Source organism: Paroedura picta, chromosome 4 (assembly GCF_049243985.1).
Source record: "Paroedura picta isolate Pp20150507F chromosome 4, Ppicta_v3.0, whole genome shotgun sequence".
In the NCBI taxonomy this organism is placed as follows: domain Eukaryota; kingdom Metazoa; phylum Chordata; class Lepidosauria; order Squamata; family Gekkonidae; genus Paroedura; species Paroedura picta.
The window spans coordinates 122,563,255-122,584,260 of NC_135372.1; the positions used below are offsets into that span (position 1 = coordinate 122,563,255).

Here is a 21,006-nt window from a genome sequence, read left to right on the forward strand (position 1 = left end):
ATAAGCAGTCAGGGCTTCACTCTTTCGCATATTTAAACTCTCCCAATAGTTTTATAGCCTATACTCCACTAGGAGTCTAATCCCCCCCCCCCAGCCAAATGACAAATAAATCAGGTATGTCCTTAATCTTATTGAGAATACTCCAGTAAGCTTCCAAATCACTTAAAGGTTCCCAGAACATTTTTAAAAACACTGACATACAGAATAACCAGTTGATATCTCCAAAATGTGGCATTCAGAACCAAATATTAACACTTGTAGTCGTCCCTTGACTTTTTACACCTAATAACAAACATGCAGGAAGTTGCACGCTTGATTCCAGGAGACCGACAGAAAGGCCTTGGGTCCCCTTTCCCCCAAAGAAGTTGCTCTCCCATGTACTGTTTTGCTCGCTGCAGAGAGGAGCGGAGTAGGACAGAAAGGCTGTTATAAAAGGCCTTAGGGGAAATGTAGAATTATGAAGTCTGGCAAGGGTATAAATTTGTGTGTACATGTCACTGGTGAGTTTTTTCAATAAAACTTGGAATATACGGAAGTCAAAAAGAATCCTAGGGTGGCTTGTACCTCTTCAGGCTGTGGATGGAGGACCACACTCGAGAATGCCCCCCTGTGTTAAAAGCTCCCTGCACATAATAAGCCAACAAGCAGCACCAGCAAAGAATGGGGCTTAGGCGTCCACCTGGCTACACTGGCTCCCACTCTTCATGCCAGGGTCGCTGTTTGCAAAAGAGAATCCAGCCCACCGTTGACCCTCTCAAGCCCATTCACACCACTTGGTTCTCCTCCTGCATGCCAGAGGCAGATCGTCCAGGGCAGAGGTAGTCAAACTGCGGCCCTCCAGATGTCCATGGACTACAATTCCCAGGAGCCCCTGCCAGCATTCGGTGGCAGGGGCTCCTGGGAATTGTAGTCCATGGACATCTGGAGGGCCGCAGTTTGACTACCCCTGGTTCAGGGCAAGGACGCATTCGAGCCCCGTCTGAAAGCCACTCCGCAGACTCCTCCCCTTCTAAGAGGAGAAACCAAACTCCTCTCTGCAAACCCCGCCCTCAGCCCCCTGCAGCGCCCAGCCTCTGACCCCGCCCCCTACCTCATGCCGCGCCGGCCGCCTATCTCTTTGAATTTCCCCCCTTCGGGATGAATGATTCCGCCCCCAGCCAATCCGCGGAGGCCACATCCGCGTGCGGGGTCCGCCCTACGCCAGCTGTAACCGAACCGGAATGTACCATCTGTGCTCGTCGGCGAGGGGGCAAGCGAATAGGGCTCCCGAGCGCCTCTTTCCCTCCGCGTCATCTCCTTGCGCTTGACCAGCTGTTTCCGTGCGCAGAGTTGATCCGCCGCCACGGCTGCGTATGGGACTTTCAGATTAGGGGCCGGGGTTGGCCTTTGTTGAATGGTACGTCCCGGAGCTCCTGGCGGAAGTGGTCGCTTCTTCCCGTGGTGGTGAGGCGAGGGCAATGATGGCGGCCCCGGGTAAGCCGTGTGCGGAGGTGGCGGCAGCAGCAGCGCCGAGGCCCAGCTGTGGGGGTGGGACGGGCGATTTTAGGCCCGGGGCTGGAGCGTGGCGTGTCCTCCCCAGAGAGGCCAAGGCGGGAACCTCGCTGCGGCCAGAGGGAGCCGACTGTCCTTCCCCGCTTTATTCGTATAAGTCTAATATGGATAAATGCCACGTTTTTATTGGGCGTTTCTGAGGAGCCTGATTGTCCCGCGTGCCTCGTGGCCCGTTATGTCCCGCGTGGGGGCTCGTGAGCCGGTTAAGAGTGTCGGGCGAGGATCTGGAAGAGCCGCCTTGCCCTGGAAGCCGGTCACTGTTAGTCCGAGCTACCCGGAGAGGAGTAGAATCGACCGAGCACCCGCTTGTTAATTGCGGGTTTTATGGTCTGATTTGTAAAGAGGCTATTGGGCCATTGCTGGAAGGCTTCCCTGGTCAGTCAAGTCAAATCCGACTTGTACTCAGCTCTTGTCTGATACAAACCATCAACATATGTTTTTGGTAACTAGGTTCGAGAACATTGTGGCATTTTGTAAGTCAGGGAAGATTGTATGAGGCACCTTATAGCAGGATTGATAGGAATTTTAAAAACTTTGTCAATATGTTTTAACTTTGTCCCTATTTTGATTATCCAAACAGCTGACTGTCCATCAAGTTTTTTGTATACTATTTTGACTGTGACTGCCCTTGAATATATAAGGATTTCTTTCTCTTTATAGATTTGGTAGAAGACTGCAATAAATATTTGTTTAAAGCCCAATCTACCTCTCATGGAGGAACGGAGAATGGTGGTATAGCTTACTGGCGAGAATAATGAGGTGTATATATAGAAATAAATAAAATGATGCAGTCAGCAGCTGTCATGTATGCTGTCTTGAATTCCATGATTCCAGCTTGGTGTAGTGGTTAGGACCGTCTTGATTCCCCATGTGTAGCAAGCTGGGTGACCTTGGGCTCACCACAGCACTGATAAAGCTGTTTTGATTTAGCAGTAATATAAGAGCTTTCTCAGTCTCACCTACCTCACAGGGTGTGTGCTATAGGGCGGGGGTAATCAACATGTGGTCCTCCAGATGTTCATGGACTACATTTCCCTTGAGCCCTTGCCAGCAAACGCCACTCCGCAGTGGCAAACACTGGCAGGGGCTCATGGGAATTGTAGTCCATGAACATCTGGACGACCACAGGTTGACTACCCCTACTGTAGGGAGAAGAAAGGGAAGGGATTGTAAGCTGCTTTGAGACTTCTGGTAGAGAAACGTGGCATATAAGAACCAACTCTTTTTCTTCTAAAAAGGCAGACTATAATTGTACAGGAATCTTGTATGTTAAGTCTGTAGTGCTCTCTTGATGCTGAAGGATTTGGTAGGTTGGTTGAGACCTCCTATAGGGCTCTCCGTAGGTAATCCCATTCCCCTAATGTAAATTGACTCCGCGTAAGTTTGCATGGGTCTGGGGTTCATGATTCCAGTTTCATGTAGGAGAAGCTGACATTAAATGAACATAGTTTGAATATGTTAGCTTGATTATGAAATCTTAAGATATGACTTGGTTAAAAGCTTTAGTGGCCTGCTGTGATTATGTTATATTGGTATCTTTCTATGCCCAATGGTTTGATTTATGGGTCCCATAGTAGATATTTGCATTGTGCAACTTAGGCTTTTTATGAAATTGTGAAATATAAACTCTGTGTAGAGGCTTTCATTGTATTTATTAAGATTCTCCCCTCCCCCCATCTCTTTAATTTCCAGGTTTTCTATCACTTCTTGTCTTGGCCTTGATATTGGTAGCTAGCATACAGGCTCTAACCCCTAGCCATTATCTTACAAAATATGATGTTCAGAGGCTACAAGCTTCCTTGGAGCGCCCATTCATTGATTTGGAAGGAAGTTATTACTCCATTGTAGGACTCAGCAAATTAGGGGTGAAGATCACTGATGAACAGGTGAGAACATATCACATATTTTAATTAATCCATTATATGCATTTTTTGTTTCAAATAGATGGTGTTTCTGCTTTATGCTGTTAAAAGTATTTAGCTGCTCATTTTTTGTTCTTAGATGCTGCAAGAGAGCTCTTCCAATAGATGGAGCCAAAATGTAACCTGCTGCCTGTTGGCTTGCTTTATTCCAGGATAGCAGAATGTGCATGTTATACAAATTTCCTCAGTCACACATTCATTTAGGGCAGTGGTTCTCAACGTGGGGGTCACCGCCCCTCAAGAGGTCATTTGGCCCTTTCCTGGGGGTCGTGGCGGAGGCCGCAGCTACGGTGGGTGGCAAGGCGCTGGCTTCCTCTGAGCCGTCTTGGAGCCCATGTTGCCGCCGCCCCTGCTATAGGGGTTGCGGCACTAGGGCAATTGAGAACCGCTGATTTAAGGTGCTGTTCCAGTTCCACTTAGTATATCTGCTACTGGGACATCCCGGGAAGACTTGAAGAAGGAACAGGCGCATGCGGGGAAAGGGGGTGCAAAGGGATTTCTTTTACCTGCCTTCTAAGCACTGCAAAGGGTATTGGGGAAAGGTGCGACATGCTGCTGTGCTCATACTGTCCCTGCTTCTGCTGTTCCAAAAGTAAACCGCTACAAGTGTGGAACTAGAAGCTCTGTTTATTGCTCAAGTCTGATCCTTTAATAGCTGCGTAGTTAAAATAAAGCATCTCCTCTTAGCTTGCAGACTCAGTAGAAAATGTAAGAGACATTTCTGTGCACATGTACTAATAGTGCAGGTCTCTTGAACAGCATTAGACTGTGTGTAGAATTGGTGCTTGTGCATGAATGATAACAGCCTTTGTACCATGTTTTCAGTATTATAACTGTTTTGGTTCCATAGGGTAGGTCAGTATTATACTCATACTGCAAATCTGAGTAACGGATATTGAAGAGAATAACTTGACTAAGGACTACTAAGGTCCCAGTGGCTCATATTCTAAGACTCCACTCAGCAGAGTTTGAAACATTAATCCCGTCTAAGGATCCTTCCTCTGTCTCAAGCAGTTTTGTTTGTAGGAGAGCTGCTTAAGATGAAGGAAGGTTTCATTTACACTTTTCTGAATGGGGTGGCAGGGCTGGCCACTGGAATTCACTTTCTCAGTAAATTGCATTGTCACTTTCAGTTACAAGTGAGGTTGCCATGTTATGCATTATTATCTGGGAATGGGAATATGCTCTGCTCAACACAGTGGCACAGCTTCTCAGTAAATACATCCAACATAAGGCTGCCCAAGGAACAATCCGGTTATGAAGGAATATTTTCCTGGCTTTTAGTGTATTTATGAATGTGCATCAAATTATAGAATTCTAAGAAATTATTATTTGAAATTGGAATTTGTTTCTCAAAAAATATGGAACATGTAGAAGTAGCAATAAAGATCCTTAGGATATATACAGAATTCAAAGCTGATTATTTTTAAGTAGATAGATGTAAATCCTTTTATATACTTAAGTATTGCTTATAGTTCTCAGTGCATCATTTTTAAAATCAAAATACCTTAACGTGCCTGACCCAGCTTCCAACATAAAGGTGAAGATCACCACACAGAAAAAGATGTCCCCACAACAGAACAAAGCACATGGCAGTACTGGGCTCACCAAGAAAGAGCTAAAGCTCAGTGATAGAAGGCATGCTTTGCAAATGGAAAGTCTCAGTTTCATCACTTTCATCTTCGGTTAAAAGATCTCAGGAGATGGTGGAAAAGGCCTTTCTCTGCCTGCTGCTGGAAAGCTGTTGCCCATCAGAGGAAGCAGAGGACTAAGGATCTGACACTGTGTAAAATGGCTTCAGTATACCTGCACTACGTAGACTAATTTTAAAGGAACCTATCAAAATGAAATTCTGTCCTCTTGACCAGGTGTGAAAACTGCATGTGTGAAGCTAAACAGAATTACATCTGAGCAGTTTTTGCTGTTAGTGTGGCAAAGTGGACTAAACATTTTCAGAGAGTACCAGCCAGGTGGTGATGGTGTGACTGCTTTGCTTTAATGATTGCTTATTTATCTTAGGCCGCATGTAACTTCATCAGATCCAAGGTGGACCCCAACAATGTGGATTCCCTTTTCTATGCAGCACAGGCCAGCCAGGCACTGACAGGATGTGAGGTGAGCTCAGTCCCTGAAGGGGAAAATTTAATGTAACTCTTATAGAAAAAGTATTTTTTCTAGCTATCATTGCACCTGGTTAGTATGAAAACCAATATCCTGCAAGCACTAAGAGTGTGCTTTTTCCTTCTTATTTTGGTAGTTGTAGAGCCCGGGAACTTCATAGGCTGAATATTAGGTCTAAGAAATAGGATTCTTGTTCAACGAGTTCTTTCTCCATGTGAATCAATTTGTTGCATTGGACTGGGGCTTTCTAGTCCAAACCCATGTACAGCGCAGGAAACTCACAACTACCTGCCCACCCACAGTGACTCCAGTTTTATGCCCAGATGTTGCCCCCACCAAAATAAATTAGAATCCCTGGCCAGTCTGAATGTTCGTTTTGTCTATGATGTTGACTGATCTTTGACAGAGCCATTGACTTCCAAGATTCGGGGTATCATATAGTGCTGAAACCTGTTCTTTTGCTGCATAAAGGTAAAGGTAAAGGTATCCCCTGTGCAAGCACCGAGTCATGTCTGACCCTTGGGGTGACGCCCTCTAGCGTTTTCATGGCAGACTCAATACGGGGTGGTTTGCCAGTGCCTTCCCCAGTCATTACCGTTTACCCCCCAGCAAGCTGGGTACTCATTTTACCGACCTCGGAAGGATGGAAGGCTGAGTCAACCTTGAGCCGGCTGCTGGGATTGAACTCCCAACCTCATGGGCAAAGCTTTCAGGCGGCTGCCTTACCACTCTGCGCCACAAGAGGCTCTTTTTCTTTTGCTGCATACATTTGGTAATTCCCACTGCTGCTCCTGCAGGCTGCCATTTAAAGAGAATAAAGCTAACACCGTATGGGATGGGGCCAGCCTACAACCCATAGGGGGAAGTGTACACCTCTGGGTTCCTTCTGCAGGTTTCTCAAATAGTTGTAATTTGTTTCTGGATTTAAAACATTTGCCAAAGTTCTGTCACCCTCATTGGATAGTATTTCTTAGATGAAATGCTGGGCATTTCTGGTGGGCATTCGTGAAAACTGTATCATTAGGTGAAAAAATTAAGCCTGACGTCCCATCCATATTTTTTCTTTCTTAGATTGCCATTTCAAATGAGACCAGAGAGCTGCTACTTGCCTCTATCAGTGAGGATTCCTCAGTTACCCAGATTTACCATGCTGTTGGAGCTTTGAGTGGCTTTGGGCTCCCTCTTGCTTCCCAAGAGGCTCTCAGTGCCCTCACCTCTCGCCTCAGCAAGGAGGAGAATGTCTTGGCGTAAGTGTTGCAGAAAATGCTGTGATTAATTGTGTGCCAATTCAGTATCATTTATCCGTAAATCTTTATCTGCTATTTGATGAGTAAATCTTTCTCTGCTTTTGAGAGGGCATGAATGAATTAATTTAGAATGCTACCTTTTCTCTGAATATGTAATCCCCACCCCCACCCAGTTTTAGAATTTTGAATTCTGTTCCTTAGTGATCAGATCAACTTTCTGATTGATCTTTATACTCTGAGTAAGCTAAAAACAGTAGATGAGAAGTTGACCACACTAGGTCTTCCCACTTCAGTTTAAAAATCTATAGGGCAAAGGAAAGCCACCCACAAAACACCAACTGCCCGGCAGAAATGGAGTTCTCCTTTATAAGGTTTTAATGGAGGCTGTTTAAAAATACCATTTGATTAATATTTTCATTTTAACAATGTAAAGTTTATCAAGATAACTATTACTTGTACATGCCTTGTTGGTGGTCACCCTGAGCCAACTGGGAAAGGCAGCTATGAAAATTAATTTATACTATTATTATTTTAATGATTGATGATCATATAGAGCAGGGCAGCCAAAGTGTGGCTCTCCAGATGTACATAGCAGGGGCTCATGATAATTGTGGTCTGTGGAGAGCCACAGTTTGGCCATCCCTGATATAGAAGATTGATTATCCTGAAATTCTGGATAAAGCCTATGGGGTGTGTTCTCCTCTCATATTCAGTTTAGCTCTGATGATTCCACATGAATATGCATGTTATTTATCCATTTTAACTATTACAGGATATTACCATGCTGTTATTCTGGCTAGATTTAATGTGTTAACATCTGCAACGATGACAGGCAGATCCAAAAATAGTGTAACCAAGCCTAGATTTTATTTCGGCACTGTTAACTTGATTGACTTTTTTATTTCAAAGTAGACTTAATATTAAGGTACACCTGGATTTATTGGAACTTGTATTGGCTGATAAAAACATTTTTTCTTAAAATTTTATTGTCTAGGGTTGGCAAAATAATCACTATGCAAATAGCTAAGTTTCTGTACTATACTCTGGACATACCGGCTGAGATAATGTCTAGTTTACTCTGAAAAACTCTAACCCATCTCATTGTTTGATTTACTAGGTTGAGTGATATATTTAGATATATCATTTTAGTTAGTTAATTAGCATGGTTTGTTCTGTTTCTGTATGGCTTGTGGCTTTAGTAAAGACATCTGGACCATGTGCCTGCTAACTAAACATGGTTTGCAATAATTTCTGGAGCCTACATGATTGACTGGGGTCTTCTAGTTCTTTGAATCTTACCTTTTTGGTGTTGGAGTAAGTGTGGCTTTAGGTTCAGCACTTTTGAAGCCTCAATGCACTGGGTTTTAAGAACATGAAAAGTCCCAGTGTAACAGTTCTCAACCTTCTTGGGGCCGTGTCCCCAACTTTGGTGGCAGCGTGCACATGTGCACAACAATTGCTCCAGCGCACCACTTGCACCAGTGGCAGCAGCAATGAGCTCTGGATGAGCACAGATGGGAGAGGAGCGAAGGGAAGGGAGGGTGTCCATCTGGGGAGGAAAAGAGACAATGGGACGCAGGGAGGTCTGGCTCCACCAGCCACCGCCACCAACTGGGTGCCACTGCTGCGTCCAGCAACAGGGCGACTCCACGGAAGACGCCAAGCTACCCCAAATGGAGTCACGGCCCCAAGGTTGAGAACTACTGTCCCTGTAGATCAGGCCAGACTGTCTGCATGTAGCACAGCAACAAGCATCCCACAGTGGCCTGCCAGTTGTCCTTTAAAGTCCACTTCAAAGGCCAAAACATTCCCAATTACTGTCAATCAATAACTGGCATTCCAGAAAATACTGCCTCCCAAAAGGGTGGTCCACCTTAGTTCTTGTATTTAGCAGCCATTAGCAGACTTGTGTTTTGAATAAATGTCTTGTTTGTCCCAGAAATGCTAGGAGATCAGACCTGGGAACTTCTGCACGTAAAGCAGATGATCGGCTAGTGAGTCACAGCCCTTCTGGTTTTATTCCAGCACGCAAAATCTTTTCACCCTCATAGTGGATTGGATCAGCCATCTTCCAAGGGGCTTTCTACCATCAGAAGAGTTGGTTATGATGGAGAAAGGCTTCAGAATTTGCTTGATGGAGTGGAAGGATAGAATCAGGATCTGCCACAATATGTAACTTTAGTTGTGCAGCCTCTGTTTCTTTCAGCAGCTTTTCTGAGGCCTTTTGCATTCTTCATGTCTACAGATGAGAACACTTTGGAGCCTTTGGTTTCATGTTGTAGTTTTAAATGAATTCATGTGGCATGTTTGCTCATCCTTTCCCCACAAACTCATTTCTCTTGTTCCAGAACAATTCAGGCTTTGCAGACTGCATCATACTTATCCCAGCAGGCAGACTTGAGTGGCATCGTGGAGGAGATAGAGGTATTTATTCAGTTATTTCTTTTATATCGTGCCCTTCAGCTCAAACAGCCCCAGCATGAGTTAGGTGACTAACAGCAAAATGTCAGTATAAAACTATTAAGATTCTAAAAACTGCAGTATTAAATACCATGTGCCATCATAACCTTCCTTTGGTGGAATAAAAAGATGTTAAATCTGCTTGTTAAAACAAATACAGCTATATATCTTAGAGGGTAGCATTCTCTAACTTGAGGACTAGTGCAATTGGACCAATGACCAGTACTTAGGAGATCCAAGTTCTGCCATGATGCTCCCTGGGTGACCTTCTGCTAGTCAGCCTCTCTCAGGCTAACCTACCTCACAGGGATGCTATGAGGACAAAATGGAGGGGGAATCATGCACACCACTCTTGAGCTTGGTGTGTGTGTGTGATAATAGAGAAAAAATGCATAATTCCATGCTGGTTAGATGGACATGGTCATTCTGCTACCACAAGGGTCTTGTAACTAGGTTTACATCTTCAATTGCTTCCAGGATCTTGTTGCCCGCTTGGATGACCTGGGAGGGGTGTATCTGCAGTTTGAAGAAGGACTTGAGACAACTGCTCTGTTTCTAGCTGCTACTTACAGACTGTCTGACCATGTAGGGACAGAGCCAGCAATGAAGGAGGTATGCATTTGGCATTGTTCCTGTTTTCTGATAGACAGTGGTATACTGGTTTTGGAAGGAAAAATACATTAATACTTCTATATGCAGGTGCAGAGAAGAATTTAGATAATAAGGGCTGGACAGATTCCATAAATCTGTCAGAATTGGCATTATATAACTTCTATGCTAGTTATGGTCTTAGCTTTATGGTCTTAGCTTTATAATACAGTGGTTTTCAACTTTCCTAATGCCACGACCCCCTTTGGGTTGCCAAGGCCGTGGTGACCCCTGGGGAAAGGGTCAATTGACCCCCCAGAGGTTGTGACCCCCAGGTTGATAACCACTGTTAAAATACCAAAATGTCAATGCAACCCAAAAAAGAATATCCATAGTAGCTTGCAGTAGCAAATGAATATAAAGAATTATAATGACGAAATGGGTTGGATACACATCTGTGCACATATTCTTTGTCATATCAGTCCCCATGTGTGACAGCATTCCCTGCACATGTACGGTGTACAGTTAAACATAAGTATTGGGAGTGTGCAGAGCTCTGTCCTATAGTAGTATAAATAAATCTCCCATTGAATGTAAGAAAAGGGAGACAGATGCTTAAACAGGAAGTAGCTTAAATTCCTAACAAGGGAACAAGGGTACAAAATATCAAACGAAGTCAAATAATAACAATAAAAGACAGTGAGTCTAAACTCTTCATACAGAATAACCAGGATTAATATGTTCCAGAATTCTCCTGGCAACCAGGCTGCTATCTCTTACAAATGCCTGAGATGAAACATACTGTGACAGTGAAACTGGTTTAAGGTCAAAAGATGGAATCCCTCAAAACTCACCAAGCTAGAGGATCTTGGGGTGCACAGACAGAGCTTACCAGTAAAGGGAGACAGTATTGACCTCTACATATGCTAAATTAATTCAGTTCATATAACAGAGCTTGTGCAGTATGATGGTTAAAGGTTTGTATTGGGACTGGCAACACACACTTTCAAATTGCTACTTATTCACAAAGCTCATAGACGGGGGAAGAAGGACAGAACATGAGATTCCATAGATCCCCAGCAGAATGCATGCTGTGCAAGCACTATACCTGCCACACAACTTGGTTGTGCTTAACCTGGTGCCTAAAACTGGTGACAACTCTATGTATAAAATGACGATAACGATTTGTTTTCATGGTCCCTCCGTGTCCCCGAAATACCTTAAAGGGTTGTTTTTTTTTTTAAAGCAGATGAAAAAGGGGCTCTGAACAATCTGGAATGGTTTACAAGGGATGGGGAATTTGGGTCAGACATGACCCGGTGCTTGCACAGGGGGATACCTTTACCTTTTTATATGTTTTTAAGCCTCTGTGTGCTTTTTAAATCACATTTGAGCTTAATTTTAGGTGACCAAATCAGTTATATGGGGCATAAAGAAGGAAAGTCAGAAAATCCTTAATGTCTAGTCTAAAGCAGCCATCATTTTTGTGAACCATCTAAGTTGTTAATGATCCAGTGTGCATTGTTTGGGTTGTTGGGTTGTTAGGCTTGGGTATTGTAGTGAGACCTAGAATGAGGATAGAGACTTAACAGAATTTAAAGGAAAGGCTAAAACAAGTTTCAGATAACAAGCCATGGCTGAACTGTGGTCCCTTGACAGCACGATGAACAATTGACATTATTTATAGAGCTTGTCCAGAGAAGGTTGTATGCAGGGTCCTTTTATGTGTAGGTGAGTGTACGTGTTGCCAAGGGGTTAATCTCCTAACCACCCAGACTGTATTCCTCTAGATTGATAACATAATGAATGCCTAGCCTGTCTCATTGTTAGAGGAAATGATGATGGACTGAAAGGGTGGTAAGACCTGACAGTGGAGTTCGCTCTGACCGCGTATAGGAGTATTGCTGCAAAACAAACGATGCTGAAACATTTTTCATATCACCGCGTTTGACTCAGTCATTCCAGTCAACTTAATGTGATGCATTACAGACTCCCAGACATCAGAGGATGCATTATAAAAAGGATCCACACACACAGAACGGCGACATCTGAATTAGGCCAATTAAAGATAATTATCCGGAGTTGGCTATAAATTAAGTTGTCAGGAACTGCGATTTCCCCACCACCTATTTTTAACTGAATGAGACAATGCCTTTTGAGCCACATAACTGTTAAAAGTAACTCTGAGATATTATGGCCAAACTAGATGTTACTCTAGATTCAAGTGGTTGGCTGTGTTGGTCTGAAGCAGCACAACAAAACAAAATCAGAATCCAGTGTTGGCCTTAAAGGTGCAGTGGTCCCCAACCTCCGGTCCGGAGACCGGTGCCGGTCCGTGGCTCCTCCTCGTCCTCCTCCCTGGCTGCTGCCCTGCCATTCTGCTGCCGGCTCACCTTTGGTGCTCTCCAGCAGCTGCCATGGCTGGGGCTCCCCCTTGGCATGGCACTGCGCAGCTGCTGCTGGCAGCACCCCCCAGTGGGCAGCAGGAAATCAGGGGCGCCAGCGGGAAAGCAAGTGGAGCAGGAGCTCAGGCGGCGACGTCCCTCGGCAAAAGACTACCCCCCCCCCCGGGCCTCAGTAAAATTGTCAAGCGTTGACCGGTCCCCGGTGATAAAAAGATTGGGGATCACTGTGCTGCTGGACTCTGATTTTGTTTTGTTGAGATGTTACTCTAAACAGCCAACTGTCTCCAGAATTGGCAGACAACTAGCTCTTCTTCCATGTATTCATGTCACAACGTTCTGAGTTTTCCTCTGCTGTCACTGGAAGGGGGCAAAGTAGCATAGGACCGAGGAAGATTTTGAGACAGTTTGGGGAGTATGAACAGCTATACACTCAACTGGCTTCTTTTGGCAGAACCTGAACATGTCGCAAAGGACCTTCTTGGTTCCTTTATTGCTCAAAGAGTTTTTTGAGCTTCAGCGTTTGTTCCTAATAAAATAGCTGGTGGTTAGAGACTGGCCTAAAGAATGATGAAGCCCAAGCAATGTGTGTGAGAACAATTTATTAAGAAGCTGTCTTCCAAATTTCCCAACATGTTTCCAACAAATATATGATTTCTTAGCAGAGTAAATGAAGCGTGGCAGACTAATGCAGCACAGGCACATGTGTGCTTAACTTCTAAGTAAAACCTCTGCATTAGGGAAAGGATCATATGGAGAGAAAGCAACAACAGTTCAGTTCATCTTTAGTTCTGCTCTACACCATCTGGCTTCTTCGTTCTGTCTGACCCTAAGAAGGAAGGAATGGAAATTCCCACTCCCCAAGCTCCACCCCTTGGGTACTTGCGGAATAGCATGAACTATCTCCACTGTATTGGTTAGCCAGCTGATTGGGGGGGGGGGATCCCCGAAACGCAGAGAAATAGCGTAGTCTGCCAAACTCTTTCTTCCTTGCTAACTTCCCCTCTCCTTTCTGAACTCCTTGGAAATCATATCCCTTGCCATTCTTGCATGCACTGGAGCCACTTGGAGCAGAAACTTGCCATTTTCTCTCAGCTGACTTGCTTTGTTTTATACCCTTTTCAGGATCAGATCATCCAGCTGGTTAATGCAGTTTTCAGCAAGAAGAACTTTGAGATCCTTTCTGAAGCCTTCAGTGTGGCTTGTGCAGCAGCATCACTTTCGCAGAATCATTACCACTTGCCAGTCATTGTGGTCCCTGATGGGCCTGCAGCTGTGTCTCACCATCAGCCCATTCTTAGGGTGAGTTGACAGATACATTTTTATTATATATATAGGCTACTTCCCTGAGAGGAACTCAAAATAGCTTACACCTGTTTCCCCTCCCTGATCTTATCCTCACAACAACCCTGTGAAGTAGAATAGGATGAGAGAGAGTGTGACTGGCCCCCATACCCAATCAGCTTCCATGACACTGGGGATTTGAACCTGGGGTTCCCTGATCCTGTTCCATGCAAGATCTGTTTAATTTATTTGACTCCTAATTAAACTTCTGCATAGGTATAATAATATTGAATGCAGTTCACAAACCAGAGACTGCCAACATTGATTGGGACTGAGGCCTATTTACTGGGATGGACTAGAATTTTGCTACATAGTATATTGGTGGGAGCTCATTTGTGAAGTAGAAGTAGATGACCCCCTTTTCAGCACCCTAAGGTAGCGATCCCCAACCTGTGGGCCGCGGACCACATGCGGTCCTTCGACTAATTGGAGGTGGACCCCAAAGGACGCCTTCTCCCCCCCCCCCCCCCGGCCCTTTACTTCATCCCCCCCAGCCCTTTACAACACACTTAGGGTGTCATTGACTCCCATCACTCCCAGATGGGACTATCTCGTTGCAGAGAAACAAGCTCAGGGTTCCCATTGATTTGTCATTGTCATGAGTTAAAATTTCCATGAAAATAAAATGTTCCTTATGTTCATTGTTGTGGCGTGTCTGTATCTTATTTTGAAGGGATGTTTAAACATGACCATAGTGATCAGAGAGCGTTAGGGCAGTGGTTGAGAGTATAGGAATAAACTATCCCCCCCCCCCCCCCTGGGCCTCAGTAAAAGGCATTGAGTGGTTCCCGGTGATAAAAAGGTTGGGGACCACTGCCCTAAGGAGTCTCAAAGCGACTTACTCCCCTCCTCTCCCTACAACAGTCACCTTGAAAGTATGATATTTCTGCTGCTAGTTGGCACGTGTGGTGTAATACCTGTACTGCTAGAGCCAGCTTGGTGTAGTGGTTAAGAGCAGCGGCCTCTAACTTGGAGAGCCGGGTTTGATTTCCCATGCATCCACAGGTAGCCTGCTGGATGACCTTGGACCAGTCACAGTTCTCTCAGAGTTCTCTCAGCCCTCACTTACCTCACAGGGTGCTTGTTGTGAGGAGAGGAAGGGTAAGTGATTGTAAGCCACTTTGAGACTCCTTTGTGTAGTACAAAGTGGGTTACAAAAGAAGAGCTCTTAACACCAGCAGTGTTCTTTCTATATAAAAAATTATATATATATGTATGTATATAAAATGTCCAGTCATTAGCAGCCATTCAGAGGTCCTGCTTGAATACTTGTGCCTTGTTTAAGATTCCTGCAGTCATATTTATTATTGTAGTTAATTAATAGCCCGCCACTCCCGGCACAGCCAGCTCATGACGGGTAACATGATAACCCCACAATAAATTCAGCAAAGCCAGAATAAAATATATACCCTGGCGGTAAACTAACCATCCCTTCCTGCTCAACAGTCCACCTAGTCCTATTACATTGTTTTTTAGATGCCGCCTCATTCTCTTGCTTGTGCTGACTTGCATTATGTAGTTCATTTTAAGTCTCGGTGATAAATGGCAACACATGAATAAAATAAACCAATAAACCCATGGGTTGGGACTCTTGGGTGGGAACCTGCTGCCAGAACTCACAAAGCCTTGAGTTTGGTTGCCTTTCAGGGGACAAACCGCTGCTAGTTGCTCACGCATAGGTAACCAGGGCACTATGCGTCATGCTTCTGTTGCACAGGCAGAAGGGACAGGAAGGTGAGACAAGATCACTTGCTGATGTGGAGGATTACTCAGAGGCTTTTTCTTATAGCTCATTTCTTACAACAGTATGCTTCTTGGTACCCAGCTTGTGTTTCCTGTCCTCATCTCTGGGAATGCTGCATGGGGTCCTGGCCTTGATACCTCTGAGGTCATAACCGTGACTTCTTGTAGCTTGGCAGGTTGCAGGTCAAAAAAAGACTTGTAGCTTATGTGGTATAAAGTGCAATTAATTAGTTGCCAGGAACTACAGTTCTCTGAAGTGGCTGTTAGCCATACATCTAGGAGTGTTCTGTTATTGCTGCGGTGGCAGTGGGACTTGCATGGAGGGCCCCTGTCAGTAGCTCACCACTGCAAAGTCTTCCCATCCCCCTAGAAGTTACCAGGGGCTGTGTTTCTGGTGACCATTTGGGATGCCGCTGTGTTGATGGGAGGCAATTGCCTGAGCTGAGAAATGTAGATGAACAACCAGGGCATGTGATGTCAGTTTTCTGGGGAAAATTAGGAAGGGTATGATGATAGAATGAGAAATGCAAGGTGTTGGTGGGAAGTCTCTCATTTGGAAGGATCAGAGGAAAAAGTGTCCCATTGAGAGTTGAGGGTTCAAACTAGTGTATTTATTAAAAGCCTTTTCTCTTAAGGGAAATTATGGAGGGAGAGGGGAGAGTCTGTGTGTGTGTGAGTGTGTTAAAATGCAGGTCACCCTGAGTTTACCTGATAGGGTAGGCTGCAAATTTAAATAACCATGGTTAAAAGCATTGTAAAAAACAGAAGAGGTTTATCTTTGGCAGATACAGAGAACAGTGGCAAGGAACAGAAGGTGGAATTGTTGCCATCAGGCTCCTGCCTCTTGCAGGAGCTTTCTTTCAGCCTGATAGCCTTCATATGCTGGACAGGGAAATAATCTTGCTGGCCTTTCTTGTTCCATAGCTCCAGGTGACCAATGTCATGTCGCAGCCACTGACTCAGGCAAGCGTGAACTTAGATCATGCAAAATCTACTGCTACTAAAAGCACAGTCCTTCATCAAACTGCCTTTGCCCTGTCCAGGTAAGAATAAGTTTTTGTCGTATTTTGATACTTTGTCTTGCAATGTACGGATGAGGAACCTCACTGGGGGTGGGGAATCTTATTATTTTATTAGGTTGTCTCAGTCTAGCCAAATTTCAACACCTTGTGTCTGAGGAGATAAATTAGGACAGAAACATTTTAAATAAATCATCAGGGTTCTTAATATTGTGTACAGATGTGCCTTTACCAGTCCCCTTCCCCAATATTGCCTCTTTAAAACTGTGATGCTTTGAAATGGTAAATGATGTCACACAAGCTATGCCTTTGTAGATCACTCTGGATCTAGAATTTAGGATTCTTTAGAAAGAAAGTTGGGGCACGAGGAATACACACAACATGATCAAATTCATACTGTAATAGTTGGTGACTCTGCCTTTTTTTAGAATATTCCTTGGCAGTGGCATTTGTATCCATGTAGTTTTTCTCTTGAAATGCTATCTGGCCACTTTTTGCTGCCCTACTGACCCAGCTTCTAATGTCCTTGAATCATTGTCATTCTTATTTGTCATTAACAGAGATGTCTTCGAGCTGAACTTCATGAGTGTCAAGCCTGCCAGTGGCTACTATGATTTTGCAGTCAGTGTTGACGGGGATACTAGATTTATTGCCAACAAAGTTGAGGTGGGTATATGCTCTGATTCCACTTTCAGTTTGCGAAGTAGTTATTTAAATCATGCGAGCTGAAAACAGGATTATTTACATTGAGTCTTTGGTGGGGTTTTCTTGCTTCTTCATTGTTGTTTTTTGCAAAACTGAGTGCTTCTGCTATACCCATCAGGGTGTACTATGGCCATATAGGGCTTATTCTCAGAAGTCTTTGAGTCTGGATATCTGCTTGCTTTCAAAAGAGTTATCCATTTCAGGAAATTATTTCTAGGGAACAGTTAGCGGTTGTGATATTGCTGACATAACTCAGCATATTCTGATACAGAGTTAGTGGAGCTTGAAGAAAGATCTTGGTATTGTAGTTCCTGCCTTTGGCCACAGAACTTATTTTGAGACAGCCGAGCAGGGAGACTGTCTGGTAACCTAGGCAGAAACTTTAAGTCAAATAGCTTGCCCAGTTCTCTTCTAAAAAGGCTTACACTCTCTGTGTTGTGCCCTATTCCCAGCAGATCTCCTCCCTGTACCTCAGCATTACCTTACCTCTGCCCAGATCATGAGATCCCGCCTCCTTCTCAATCTTATTTGGTCCTTACCCTAGCGGCTTACATCTGATTGTTGCCTTTGTATTCTGTAAAGCCTCGACTGTGCCATTGCACAAACATTTAGCAGTTGGAGTTGTACAATTCAAGAGTGTTGTTGTATATTGCCATTGTTAGTAAACAACTCATTAAGGAAGTTAGAACAAAACTTATGGCAAACCACAGCCCTATTAAAATGTTTAATTAAGAAGCATCCCTTTGTGTTCAGATTTTAATATACGGTACACAGAGCAAAAGAAAGGAAGGGCAGTGTTTTCCTTTTACAATGTTTGCATGTTGATGCACCGAGCAGAAGTGGCTGCTTTCTTTTCCCTGCAGACTTTGTTTTTTCCCCTTTTCGCTTTTTCAGAGTGATTCCAGAACTCACAGCAATGGCAGCTGGATTCACTTGTCGTGGTGGCGGGCTTTGTTTTTTAATTGCTGTTTCCTGTGGGTGCTCAATTTTTTTTTTGCCCCTGATTGACTTTGCAATAATAAAATTAGCATTTAAGTCTTACTGCTCCCTCGGTTTTGAGAAGCTGGGAAGCAGCGCTTGTTTACATGCGCTGGCCTTTGCCCGCATATCAAAGCCAGTGTGGTAATTGGAGTGATAATTTCCGTAGAACATCATAAAGAGGCTGATGATGATGTGCATACCCTCCTGCAGTAGGTGCAGCCTGGGGGGGGGGTGCGTTAATGCTGATGGTCTGGCGTGAACAGGACCTGTTAATAAGCCAGGTTGGTACTGGGAAAAGCAATCGGGAGAGATGCTTTTTAGAGCCTGCCATTACCATTAATTGCACTTAATGTTTCCAAGTTTTCAACTGGAGGTTAGAGCTGTTCAGACAGGCTGCATTTCCTGACATTAAAGGGGTGGACGGGGGGGGGGGGGGAGAGAAAACAAGAGAGTGTGCATACTCCAGGATGTGATACACATGTTCACCCTGAAGAAAAAGCAGTTGGCTAGCTCAGAAAGAGAAGGCTCCTTGGAGCTGCCCCTGGTTCCATCTCTGTCAGTCCAGGTTGGAATCAAACTAGGTATTTTGTTCTCCTTCGTTGGGACCTCCAGTTGTAGGATTTTAACATTTTGAACATCTGTCTACTGTATTCATGGTTTTGCTTTATTTTCCAAGTAAGTGCATGGCTTGACTTTTGGCCTGTTGCAGTCTTTTGAGAAAATAAAGTTTCTCCAACTTGTTGTCAGAAGACTTGATTTATTAGTAGAGGATTGTAGTATGCCAGATGGACTACTGGTGTGAAGGAAGGCTGTGTGATTTTGACTGTATCTTGAAACTGCAAATTCTGGATTTCATGCTTCATTTTGCTTTGAGCAAATTAATTTTGCGTAAAAATGAAAGAGTACCTGATTCCAGTCACTAATATAGAAGAGGGAAAAGGGTATATCAGCACTTTAAGTTAGGATAGAATCATAGAATAATAGAGTTGGAAGGTCTTCCTGGGTCATCTAGTCCAACCGCTTTTAGAATGCAGGAAATTCACAACTACTTGCCCACCCACAGTGACTCCCAATTTCATGTATAGATGATTACCCCCCCCCCCCAAAAAAAAAACCACGCACAACCACCAGAATCCCTGGCCAGTCTGGCCTGGGGGAAATTCTCCTCCTGACCCCAAAGTGGCAATCAACACCAAGAAAAAACCATAAGAGCCAAGCTCAGACACAATCCCTTTGGCCCACCCATTCACAATCAGCCTCAGGTCACAGAATCAGCATTTCTGTTAGATGGCTATCTAACCCCTGCTTAAAAACTTCCAAAGATTGAATCCAAGCTTTTAAACTGCGTTTTGTACAAATAAAATGTGCTAGCATGATTAGTTTGACAATCCTGTTTATCGTATCTTTGCATGATTATATCATGTCAACAGATTTTGAGATTTGGCATTTATTTAGGTTATTTTTGTTCTAGTCAGATTTTCGCATAATCCTGTCATTGTTTTGGGGATACATATAAGAAAATGATCATGTTTTCAGGTCCCATGATACTATAAAGGAATGTGTCAAGAGAGTCTGCTAAAAACGGCAAGCAGAAAGCACCTTTGTGACTCATTTTGTCATTGAGGTGGAATGCCGGCACTCAGCACTGGACCATCTGTGGAACTCATCTGTTGATAACCTCTTGTGTTTTACTGCAGTTGAAAGTCAAGGTCTCAACAGAAGTTGGCATTGCCAATGTTGATCTTTTCACTGTGGACAAAGATCAGAGTATTGCACCGAAAACTACCAGGTAAAATATTGGCAGACACAACCCAATGCTAAACGGCAGTCCTGTGACTCTCAGTTGATTGGCTTTACAAGGGTGGGGAGGAAGTTGACACATGTTCACAGTATTTGATATGTACACTTACTTAAAACACTTGGTAGAGACTTAAAATGTTAAGAGGAATCAACCGTGCAATATTTTTTTGTGATAAGTGAGCCTAGCCATATAGTCTAGCAAGGAGTATCCATGCTGGTGCAGAGGTGTAGCTTTCAGCTCGCTTACCTGCCTACCCAGACTGCCTATCTTCCTTCTCCTCCCTTTTCTAGTGTGCAAAGTGGAAGGGTCAGGTCTTCTTGTTGAATATTAGGAGGGAGGCTGTCCTGTTCATGCAGGATGCCCAAAGGTAGAAGAAACAGCACGGCCTTCTCCACTTGGGTAACTTTTGTGCATAGAGAGAGGAGGAGGAGGAGGAGGAGAAGGAGAGAAATACCTTTGTGACTGAAGGTCCTTCCTGATTAGTCAGCACTGCCCCTCTTTTCCTCTTGTTCCGATCTTCCAGCATCCCAGCTAGATCCTGTCCTACCCATTTGAATTCTACTGGCTATTCCCCTTTCTTCATTGTGCCGCCAACTACCACTCTTTACTTCTCCCCTCCACCTCATGCCCCTGCTCACTTATTATATCTTTCTTTCATTCCTTTCTCACCTGTTCTGAGTTTAAGATTGTCCCACTGGCTAATCTACTTGTTGATCAGTGAATTAAGGCTGTGCAAATTTAGGGTTGTTTTTTTTAAACCATTATCTAATGTCTGTTTTGCTCAGATCGAAATAGTCAGCCTGTTAAATGCATTTTCCACTTAGTCTAGTTTCATGTAACTTCCTTCTTCCCAACATAAGCTAGTTATTATCTGTCATTTGGAATCACATCCCTACAGCAGCTGGTCTGAAGAGATCCGGTGTGTATTGGGCTTCTGGATCACCTCCAGGGCTGTGGATATATAACAGTGGGGGAGCCATGTGCAAGTCCATGTTTTCCAGCTATGATTTGTTGGCCTCCTTTATGGTGGAAAGAAAACAGTCCCATCAACCGGTTCTTGGAATCTGAGCAGTGCAGCCCTGTGCAGTGTTACTGCTAGTCTAAGCCCATTGATTTCAATAG

The 21,006-nt window shown here is 44.1% G+C and overlaps 1 protein-coding gene across 4 annotated transcripts in view; it reads left to right on the top strand.

The window, feature by feature from the left end:
• The first annotated feature begins 1,108 nt into the window (after positions 1–1,108).
• Positions 1,109–21,006, top strand: part of RPN2 (ribophorin II) — a 30,951-nt gene continuing 11,053 nt past the window's right edge. For 2 of the 4 annotated variants that reach the window (XM_077335449.1, XM_077335450.1), the window contains exons 1-10: positions 1,109–1,396; positions 3,244–3,437; positions 5,493–5,588; positions 6,666–6,841; positions 9,190–9,265; positions 9,779–9,913; positions 13,417–13,593; positions 16,303–16,421; positions 16,958–17,063; positions 19,781–19,872. In XM_077335449.1, coding sequence (XP_077191564.1) covers positions 1,138–1,396; positions 3,244–3,437; positions 5,493–5,588; positions 6,666–6,841; positions 9,190–9,265; positions 9,779–9,913; positions 13,417–13,593; positions 16,303–16,421; positions 16,958–17,063; positions 19,781–19,872 — 1,430 coding nt within the window. In that variant the 5' untranslated portion in view covers positions 1,109–1,137. Of the gene's footprint in view, positions 1,474–1,969; positions 2,025–3,243; positions 3,438–5,492; positions 5,589–6,665; positions 6,842–9,189; positions 9,266–9,778; positions 9,914–13,416; positions 13,594–16,302; positions 16,422–16,957; positions 17,064–19,780; positions 19,873–21,006 lie in introns of those variants that run through there. The other 2 variants (XM_077335452.1, XM_077335451.1) reach the window with 2 other exon arrangements.